We start from the raw sequence: 11,544 nt of genomic DNA on the forward strand, positions 1-11,544 counted from the left end.
TATACCAGCAAACAAGTGGCTAAGGTAATTGTTAAGCATGTTAAATTGCATGGGTTTCCTAAGACTATTGTCTCAAAAAGAGATAAAGTTTTTACTAATCACTTTGACGACACGTTTAAGCTCAATGGGATTCAAATGTTTTGAAATGTACCTACGATGCTTCATTCATGATTCCCCGAATAACTTATTATCTTGGACAGAATTCTGGTACAACAATAGCACTAGTTTGACACCTTTTAAGGTAGTTTATAGGAGTCACCCGCCAAAGTCGACTAAGCATACAATCGACCTAGCAGATTCGGTGTCATTACAAGAGAAGCTTTTAACCAAAGACACTACACTTCATAAACTAAAGCGTAATTTACTGAAAGCTCAAGCTCATATGAAGAAATTTGCAGGTAAAAAGAGACAACTGGAATTTTAGATTGGTGACATCGTTTTGGTAAAGTTGCAAAAATCTTACAAAAGGTTTAAAGTACAAGTACATCAAAAACTAGTCCAGTTGCAAGGATTTGAGGATGAGCAAGCTACATGGGAAGATACTACCGCATTGCAACAAACTTTCCCAGAACTTAACCTTGAGGACAAGGTTAATTTAAAGGGGAGGCATTGTAACAAGGCAAGAAGGGGTAAAAGAATCATTCGTTGGAAGAGAAGGTAAGAAGCACGTAGAGAAAAGGAATTGGAAATGAGATGGAGCTACCAACCCAAAATAACCAACACTTAATTAAGGGATTTTCATTGGCAGAAGGAATAAGTAATAGGACCTAGAGTGTGGAATGAAATTTTGTCATGATCTTTCTCCCCCTGGATCTTTCAGTCCTTCAGATTTTTTTTTAACACTGTATTGCTGCTCTATTCTGTTACTGAGCTTGTTGCAGAGATAATGGCGTAATGAGGATGAAATTCAGCTCCCATATTCTGTCTGCATAGTTGTTTTTATTCCTTATTTTTTTTCCTTATAGTGATACCTCATTACAGAAAGACATCTTGGAACAAACAAAAACCACGCTGGATCACCTACGTATTGCATGTAGTAATAATCTTATAAATCAATTACACTATACACAAATATCACTGCTCACATTAACAAAATGCAACACCGTGGCAGAGACAGCAACAGCCATCTCTACCAGCCACCAAAAGCACAAGCACGAACCACCTTCTAAACTGGCCAGTGCTTCCACTAAATAAAAAAAAAAAAAAAAAAAAAAAATCAGCAAGGATGGAGAACCACTACCAAACTGACCAGTTTTTACATTAAAATCAAATCAGCTAGGATCACGAACCACATAGCAAGTGGAATGTGCAATTGACTTTCAGAGGACACATGCATGATGTCAAACAGCAATCGCCACTCGAATGCCAACATTAAACTCTGTCACTCCACGGAAGCTCACATGCCAAATGCCCCGAGATGCAAGAAACTCTGAAATTGTGGTGGAATGATATGGATACTACTGTTGGTTTAAAGCAGGAAGTGTAGGGCGTGGCCTAACAACATTCAGAACTCCTCTTGCAGTTGACTGTTAAGGGACAAAATAGCAAACAGTAAGAAATATTGATCTAAATAGCCTGAATAAGTATGTATCCGGTTGTTTTACCTCAAAGAAGGAATTCAGATTCAATCGCAAGAGAAATCGTCTCAAAAACGGGGCTCGCTGACTTCCAGCAAGTCTGCTACTGCGCAGTATAGTGTACAAGGAATTTGATTTCTTGTTGAATTCCTATATATGATGTTAGATTAGAGAAAGCAAACAATAAATAAATAGTCAAAAGAAACGATAGATTTCAGTAAAGGATGGAAATCTAATACAAAATATAGAATGAAACCAGTAATTTGGAAAGGCCCAATCGACTGAAACAGGGAGGAAAAATGGACGGTTTTATTCATTACAAACAGATTGCATTTAAATACAAACCCACCTCAGCAATTTAGCCCCAGGTACAGTAAATTTCTATGAATATGTCTGAAGTGAAGAGAGAAAATTTCAATTTTTGACACAGTAAGTTAGAGAAAAAATGACAAATGAGGTAGAACTTCAGATATTTGAGGGGAAATAGAAGGTCTCAAGTAAACATTCCCGTATAAATTTTTGCCACCTTCCATTAAAAAAGGTAGTTTGTGGACAGAACCATAAAGAAGCAACTATATTGTACTTTGTCTAACTACTACCAGACAAGTTCAAGAGTAGATAACTAATACTGTGTCCATTCTGAAGTTCCTCAAATCCAATTCAGTCTGTCTTATGGTAGACCTAAAAGTTACAGCTAAAGAATTCACATATTTATCATCATATACAAAATATATCATAATATTACAGCTTGAATATCACATGTGACAGATTGAATAAGATGATCACAAATTAGTATCTTCTTTTCTCTTAATTAAAAATGCTCACATGATTGAGCCTACTACGTTTAATATATAAGATTGTATGGGGGAAATAACGGCTTTAGATACTTATTCCTGTACAATTATTTGGTAAACAAAACCAGCAACGCATATCACCTCAGCTATATGTTCCAGTTCAGAAGTATTTGAACTGTTATCTTGGTTCTCGATATTCCAGCAAAATTGCAAGCAAAGCTTCATGATACTATCCAGTATCCTCGACACAGAACCAATGTCCAAGAAAGTTTGTGAAATCAAGGCTGACAGATACCTGTTGGAGACAGAAAAGTCAAATAGCCACCAGAAGGAATACAACAAAGTAAAATAGCGAGTTATCATTCATAAAGCAACAACAGTTTAACCATCGAGGCACCTAACACATACTTCCAAAGAGAATCAACTTCAGATTAATTAAGTCCCTATTTCTCATTAAACCACTGGTTCAGGGTACAAGAAGCTTTATTCTGATCTACTATTACTAACCGTATACAATAGAAGCAGAGTGAAACCAAAGTTATCTTTGACCATAAAAAGTGAAATATGATCCTTGTACGTGAGCAATAGTATAAAAGTTGCCCTACTGAGTCAATGGTCAAAAAGAGCTGTATTTAATATGGATAACCATGATCGTGCTGGTTTTCAGAGTATGCATGTTGAAATAGCTCAGTAAGCAAGACTGTAAACACTAAAAGCATGCAATACAAAAATGATTACTCTTGATGAAAGCCCACAAGTTCTGTAAAATCATGAGACTCTTGAATATGAGATTGCAAAATATTCCATTGAGACTCTATCACATCAACCTGCAAAAAGACAGCACAATTTTAAATGTGAAATAGACATTTTTTTGTTGTAAAAAAGGTACAGTACTCACGAGAAAATTGTAATTAGGACACCATCAGTGTGCTTTTTTCGCTAAAACCAAACACAAATTGAAATTTTTTGCTAATAGTAATAACTTTCATTTAGTACCTATTTGGCAGCTAGAATTTTGAGCATGAAATTGAATACTTGGACTAAAATTGAGCCTGCAAATTCTAACCAGCCCAGTCCATGGAATCACAAAATAACCAGCCAAGTCCATTCCTAATTCTTAACTGGCCCTAAAAGATTACCAATTCCACTTCTAGGTATTAAAATTGTGCTCAACACAAAAACAAAAGACATTTCTCTATTAAAATCAAATTGCAAGGTAAGAACCCAAGTCTCAAATTAAAGGTACGGGATTTATAAGGCCTTAGGCTCTCTGACTACTATAGTTAGATTGGCTTGCTTTTGTGATGTGGTACTCCCTAAGTTTTTATCAATTTATATAAAAGCTTTTCACAATGCCTCTCAACAGCAAACAAGTGGTGACATGGTAATGTGGTCTTTGTACAAGAGTAGTCAAAGGGATAGTACATAGTCAACTGTTGTGGAACAAGGGTACAAGGCGTAATGGGATTTCAGGATCCAATTGCAAGGTATAAGACTTAAGTATGGAATTCTAGAGTGGAATGTACAAGATCTTGGAATCTCCAACTATGGTGTCTAGCCTGGCTAAGCTTTTGGGGTGTAGTACTCCACAAGATTCATATCAGTCTCTCATGCTTCTTCACAGATCCCAAAAAGTTAGGATAAGATATAAATCTCCTATTTTATAATTTATAAACTAGCTTCTCTATGTTTGTTGGACAATGGACATGTTGGTTATGTTACATTTGACGGTATTTGCCTAATTGCGTGTGAATGCTTTGTAATACAAGTTTTTACATGTTCATATGACTTGTTCTTAGTAATTCAGCATATTACGCCCGAGTGCATGAATAAAAAAAAATATAGCAGTGCTGAACTAGTTTACTAATCCCACAATTACTTCAAAGTTTAAATAGTATTTATAGTAGCAACAGAACAAATTTAATATCAAAGATAAGATGTGAATGACAACCTGAATATAAAATTGGAGATTTCTGATCAAGAATGCCATGTGTTCTCTGACACGCCACATTGGTCGAAATCTCTGTTGTTTCTGCTGGGTTTCTGAGCTCTTCTCTTGATCATTTCGGCGTTTGGCAAAATCACTATGATATTGGTGCATTACAGATGCCCATAGTTTCTCCAACTCCATTTGTGTTCGTTTGAGCCGCAGTAAGTATTGGAATATTCTAAGGTACCTGTTAAAAGTGTTAATTTTGCAGAATATTTATTGACCTAGAACTAACATAATAAGTTTATTTAAGATATATAGGCCCTATTTGAATAAAGTTCTCCTTAAGTACTTCTGAAAGAAAAAAAATATGAAGCTAAACTAAGTTTCTCCATAAGTTGAAGTTAACTTGCGCACTTCAACTTCTATAAATGCTCTCATGTAACTTCTCTAGAATATGATGCGCATGAGTTTATTTTAACTTTTGGAAAAACTTTCATTCATTTTCTTCTATAAGTGCTTATGAAGAAGTTTATTCAAAGAATACCATAATATGAAAGCATTGTTTTCATATGAGAGGGAGGGAACAAATCCTGATAAAGTGATTATTGAATATTAAATGTCAAGATTTAAACACAGTCATGTGACTTTTATAAGCACTTTTTTCGGTCTTGACCATTTAAGCGAGAGTTTCCAATGGTCCTCATGTCTTAATAGTAAAACTAAATCAGTGGTCTCACAAGATATATCCCCTACATATAAACAATATTTATATATCTCTTAAACCAGTGGCCCTTATTATAATGTAATATTTCCACATCCTGCACACTTGGTATACCGAGAAGCCATGACATATTTTAAGAAGTTTTATACCATAAAGGGCTTCCATTTAGAAGAACTAGTATAGCTAACATTAATAACAAGACAAGAGAATCAGCCCTTGGCCGCAGGACATTAGCAGTGGTAACTTACTTAGACAGGACTTCTTGAGTAAAGAACAAATGTAAAGGCCAATCAACAGAATACCCAAGTGCAATACCATCCCAACCATCTACTGACACTTCTGATAAAGCATTTGAAAGTGAAGCACCAATGCCACCATCCACAGAAGAGGTTGGCTTTGGTAAATCTATTAGGGAAGGTTTAACTGTGATTCCGAAAGAAGGCATCCTAATGGAGGAAGAAAACATATTAGCACACGGTGTTCATAACAGCTCAGCATGAAGCTAGAAAAAATGGAAGGAAAAATAATGAATATGGATCCTAACCGCAGAGACACTTTAGAAAAATATTTGTCTTCTTCACCAATAGTTTTTAATGCAGCCTGCATTTCAAAGGAGTAGCAATTAAGCTTCGTTAAGGAATCTAAGAATATGAACATGTTGATGTAACTAACTGGTGAATGGCATGAAGCTAAAAATTCATTCATATCATAAGGTAACAGACCAGCTGAAATGGGACAGTAAGATCAGCTTCAGCTGTTGACTGGCGTGGCGGCAGTCGCATTAACTGACGACTTTCCTCAAGGAAACACTTGCATAGAAAATAACGAGTAGATCAAAAACGTCAGTATAATTTCATTAAAATTTCAAGACAAACTGAAGTTTGAGCTTCAGTGAGTAATTGATGCATATCCGAGGCACGGCATACAAATGAGACACAGCTAATTTTCTAGCTTAAAGTTTAAACCAATTTGCAACATCTCCTTATTTGTAACTGAATTATTTAGTCGTTCATAAATCAAACCAATATACATATTGAAAGAATTATTTTACCATTCACAAAATAGATAATTCCTAAATAAAAAACAATGCAGAAGTTGGAGATCCACAAATGACAGGGAGAAACTCACCTACCTACCATAATATATCAACTACAAATCTACCATAAATTTCACTAGACATTGACTGATTAATCATAATGTCATACAATATGGCCATGCGCACAGGCGCATACACAGATTATGATAAAACCAATATTCGACCAGTTTGTTAAAGATTTAAAAAGAAGTGATTCTGATGTACAATAATTTAACGATTATCTTTCACAGATTTTAGAAAAGGCCGAAATCAATTTATGTTTGTCCACAATAAAAAATCATTTTTGAAAAAATTAAATAATTGATTTTATGAGAATTTATTTCAAATAACTTCTGATTTCAATAAAAAAAATTATTATTTGTAACTAACACATAACAAACCAAAACAATATGGCCATGCACACAAGCACACACACAACAATTATGATAAAACTAATATTTGACCAGTTTGTTAAAGATTTAAAAAGAAGTGATTCTGATATACAATAATTTAGCGATTATCTTTCAGAGATTTTAGAAAAGGCTGAAATCAATCTATGTTTGTCTACAATAAAAAATCACTTTTGAAAATTAAATAATTGATTTTATGCGAGTTTATTTTAAATAACTTCTGATTTCAATAAAAAAAAATTTATTATTTGTAACTAACACATAACCCAAAAAAGTGATTATCTTTTTAAAATAAATGTGCCCATAATCAATTTCAAGGGTTAAAAAAAGGGACACAGAAAAGGAGAAAACATATCATTGACATCCCTGATATGTGCAAAGGGTCATGAGGGTATATGTTGGGTCTGTGGGCAAAGTTCAACTTTACAGTCCATGTCCAATGGTTTAAATAGGAAAGATGCCCATCAGATGTAGTGTGTTGTGAACTGAGAGTTGGAATGGTGGTAAGGTAAGCACTCTTGATCATAACCTCCCTGCCCCAACCTCAACTTTTCATTGCATAAACAGTTTTTTTCTAACACAACTAAAACAAAATTCGCATAATGACACTCACTGCCATTCAAAATGTTAGTATAGATTAGATAATATTTCTAGCTTTACCTGGAACAAATCTCCTTTTGCCAATAGAAAATAGTCTTTTAATGCCTTCAAGTGGCCATTCAAGTCAGCACGTACAACCACAAGCTGCAGACATGCACGGAATAGATTTTGAAGGCTCTGAACAGAAATGGTCCAAAAATTAATAAAATACATGAACCACATGATTTATGTTAAGCACCTGCCAGAGATGACTGGCTGCAATAGTCTGAACAGAGTCCACAGCACATTCAAATGATCTTTTATGAAATTCAGATGATTCCTGTGGAAAGTAAATAATGAGTTTGTCTAGAAACTAACCAGAAATGTCAATAGTAAAAGAATGATTAATTAGTCAGTTAGTTAGAACCGAAGAAGTATGACACATAAAAGGCTGTCAAAAATCCAACTATTTAATAAAACAGCTTTGGAAAATCAGCATCTATGAGATTGAATGAAATGCAGGACATGAAAACCTTTAGGTTCAGAAGCATTGCTTCAATCTTATCTGCCTCAGTTTGTGGAAGCAAATCATCTCCTATTCCCATATTAATTGCAGGTTCCCTATGAAAATGAAAACGCCCTGCTAATCCATGTATCTTCTGCAAACTTTTAGGCATTTGAGGATGCACAGCATCCCCTGACTTGAAGGAAGGACTTGGATTTCGTAGAACCCTAACAGCCTTTCCAGCAAAAAGAATTGACTCAGCAACACGCATAGGTATATATTCTGGCAGCATATCCTGCAAAACAAAAATGTATAAAGAGTAAAATTTGTACACAACAACCATTGATGACCTGTCAATATAAAGTTAGGTTAGGGACAATTAGAACTCCTGAACTGAACTGGACAAAATCCAATTCACTAACGAATGAAATATGGAATTCATTGATACATTAAAGTGAGCTTACCAAACGCTAAGTAATATTCATGAAAAAAATGACGTTTGTTTCATGGAATATTGCATACCAAGGAATGACATTCCCAAGAATACTATTAACAAAAAATGCTATTCCTGAGTAAACTAAAAAATATGTTGGGTTATATTTTAATATTCCTGGGAATATCTTTTAAAATTCAAAATCATTAAGAGTAGAAATAGAAGCTATAATTGGGTTAGAAAACAATTTTCCAAATTCCTATGGAAATATTACTTTCCCAACCCTAGTATAGGAACAAAAATGAAGAAAACACAAGGTATTACTACTTTCCAGGTTCGAAACAGGACATAGGAAAACTTTTGTATGGATTATAACAAACATGAGAATATTAAATTCCAAAGCTCACATTCTCATGAATAAACTTTTAAACCTTGAAACAAACACACTCAAAAGAAATAGTCATGGCATGACCAGAATTAGCTAACAATACCAAAGAAATATGAAAGCCCAAGTGCCAATCAGACAATGATGCATCATCGATTGACATGCGTGCCAACTTTTCAGAGATATCTGGATGAGATGAGTTGCTTCCTACATCTCTATCTTCTTGCCTGAAAACCAAATGAATAAGGTCAAATAGATAATTACAAAGGAATCGCAGATAAAAGTTCTCAAAACCTAAGAAACCAGAAATTATCAATGCCACCAAATAATCACAAAGTTTAAAAGAAGTGAAGAAGATGAACTGATATCCAGATAAATTAGTTTTCATGTACCAAACACACCATATATTTTACTAGCATAGTTTTCTTCTTGTTTGGAAGGGAGAGATCAGAGGTGATAAAGCCCTTCGGCTTTTGATGATTTTGGTGGTATGACGTGATGTGCTATAAGGTTATGATATGATCATAAAAAGTAGAGTACTAATCCTTTATCTATACTAATCAGACTCCTACTAACAGGAGACCAATCATAAGATGATGAAATATGGCAACTAATCCTAAAAGTTAGTGAGAAAATAGGCTAATCTTAAAGGTGAAACATTATAAGATATGATCAAGATGATATAAGATGTTTCCATACATTATAACAGATGAAACAAATAAGTATTATTTAGTCAATATCCAATCATGGTGACAATAGCATATAACAGAAACTATTGAATTATAGCAGAGGCTACAATCGTTTTGATAAATTATGACAATGATCGATAATAATGTTAATAATAATAATAATAATTACTATAGTCATTACTTATAACCAATTTAATAGTATGATACATCAATCATGGAAATAAAATATTTTCGACAACGGCCTTCAAAAAGTTTGGATGTCCAGGATTATTAACAAAATATATCTTACTCTCAACACAATTTTTGCAATATAACACCACTACATCAGTCTACCCCTGTAATTGTTTTGACACACAATTCAATGCATATCAACAGTAGACATATTAAAAGTTAATACCGAGTTACCTCCTAATGAAAAATTCTCCATGCTGGTCTTGAAGAATCCCATAGACCATCCACGATGCAAGCTGGTTATACATGACCTGGTGTCCATGCCAAAGAAGCCTAAGCTTTGGACAAGAATAGCCGAAAAAAGATAATAAGAATTATTAACCAGGGTGTAAGCTGAAGACTGATGCGATGTTTTAAGGATGAGAAAAAACAAATTAGTCCCAAAATGATATCCACCGTTAACCTACCCAACATTCACACCTATATTTTTTATACTACATTAAAGATTTGTAGTGACTAACAGAATTAAAACATTCATGACTTAACAATTAAACACCCAAGGTGTTTTTTGACTACTAGTCTAATACAAAAGCAAAATTTAGAGGCTAATAATAACATAGTTGGAATGACATAACCCGCATCGTAACAATACCTAGAACACTATGCAAAAAAGAACTGCATATACCTTTGCATGCAAGTCTGTAACTCAGGCACCCCACAATGGCATCTTTTATGCAGAAGATTAAGAAGTTGACCTCCTCGAATATCATCACGCTCAATCTCCAGGATGAGTTCGTAAAGAGGAGGCAAAAGGCAAAAAAACTGGAAAAGAAATCAAATCAATGTCTGAATAAACTGAAAAGAGAAAACAGAAAAAATTACCTTGTTAAGGCCCTGAGTAACTGTCGCCAAGATAGGCATGGTTTCGGACAATAACTTCTGTTCAATATGCAGAACCGCAGACCTATAAACTGAGAGCACTTCCACAATGCCATTGGCTAGGGCCCTACGATACACACTTCCCTTCTCCTTTTTCTCTAAAGGATTCGTATTCGCAGACCTTATCCAACTTAAATTCCTGCACTTGGCTGAAAACCGCTCCATCTCCCTATAATAAAACCCCAACACGATGATCCTCTCAATAAGTTCCCTGCACCCAACACAATCCATTAGAAAGTTTCAATTTTGAGCGTACCCATTAAAAATTACCCTCCAAAGTAAAAGAATTGAATTTGGGGTTTAGAAACAAAAGAAAGATTAAATTAAAAGATGGAGTTAGAACCTGTCGCTTGGGTCGATAAAAGAGATGTCGGGAGCGAGCTTGAAGGTGCATTCGTCGGAAATGGGGGCTTCGGCGGTGAGGTGGTCCCGCCGGTCGACGATTAAGTCACCGGTGTAGCCCAGTAATGCTAGCAAAAGCTCGTGCAACATCGTTGTCTCTTGAGAATTTAACCTATCCCTTGTGGAGAAAACAAATGCGTTGAGGAAATTTGAACTTTTGGAGAACAAGGGTTAGATTGGATCACAGATTTGAAAATCTGTTTTAAGTGTGAAGCAATTTCAAAGTGAAAGTTCGAAAAGCGTTGAGCAGCTGAAGAGCTATTTTTCCTGCAAAACTTAAACCACTACCAGAACACTGCGGCTGGTGGCTTTACTGTATCTTTAAAAAAAAAAAAATAATATATATATATATATATATATATTGTATATTATTATATATTATTATATATTATTATATAATTTTCTGATGATTAATGTATCGAGTATAAGATTTTATTTTAGCTTTTCTTTAACTAAACATGTACACAATGTGCAATTCAGTTTGGTTCATTTAAAAAAAAAACAATTATTTGCTAGTTCTCTCATAGGCATTTTAGACAATAGTAAAAAAAATTCAACGATTATAATTTTTTTTGAGATAATTTTTTAAAGGTTTAAATATATGTTTGGTCCTTATTTTCGTTATCTTTATTAAATTTGGTCATCTTTTTCGTTTTGTATTTAATTAAGTTCTTATTTTCGTCAAATTTTAGTTAAATGTTAATTTTACAAATATTAATGTATATTTTTTAAATTTTAATAATATTTAAATAATTATATTCTATTTAACAATTTAATATAATAATTATATTCAATTTATAATTAAATATAATAATTTATAATTGAATTTCAAAAATAACTAATAATAATGTCAATCTTAAAAATTAAATTGTTCCGTTTTAACAAAATTTAGGACTAAATTAAACAAAAATAACAAATATAGGAACTTAGT

General features: G+C 33.8%; 1 protein-coding gene across 2 annotated transcripts; it reads right to left on the reverse strand.

The window, feature by feature from the left end:
- Positions 1 to 990: 990 nt before the first annotated feature.
- Positions 991 to 10,917, reverse strand: LOC114191979 (gamma-tubulin complex component 4 homolog). 2 transcript variants are annotated; one of them, XR_003606043.1, is made up of 17 exons: positions 10,555 to 10,917; positions 10,155 to 10,422; positions 9,958 to 10,094; positions 9,507 to 9,605; positions 8,519 to 8,639; positions 7,623 to 7,889; positions 7,349 to 7,429; positions 7,171 to 7,254; positions 5,748 to 5,834; positions 5,570 to 5,625; positions 5,274 to 5,471; positions 4,323 to 4,548; positions 3,110 to 3,198; positions 2,513 to 2,666; positions 1,605 to 1,727; positions 1,290 to 1,526; positions 991 to 1,186 (listed from the first exon to the last, which is right to left on the reverse strand). XR_003606043.1 is itself a non-coding variant. In XM_028081464.1 (16 exons), exons 1-16 carry the CDS (start codon positions 10,701 to 10,703, stop codon positions 1,458 to 1,460), a joined length of 2,208 nt encoding a protein of 735 aa, XP_027937265.1. In that variant the 5' UTR covers positions 10,704 to 10,917; the 3' UTR covers positions 991 to 1,457. The 2 variants fall into 2 exon arrangements, 1 of the variants encoding a protein (XP_027937265.1); XM_028081464.1 differs by having other exon boundaries at positions 991 to 1,526.
- Between the last annotated feature and the right edge of the window lie 627 nt (positions 10,918 to 11,544).

This window comes from Vigna unguiculata, chromosome 7 (genome assembly GCF_004118075.2).
Source record: "Vigna unguiculata cultivar IT97K-499-35 chromosome 7, ASM411807v1, whole genome shotgun sequence".
In the NCBI taxonomy this organism is placed as follows: domain Eukaryota; kingdom Viridiplantae; phylum Streptophyta; class Magnoliopsida; order Fabales; family Fabaceae; genus Vigna; species Vigna unguiculata.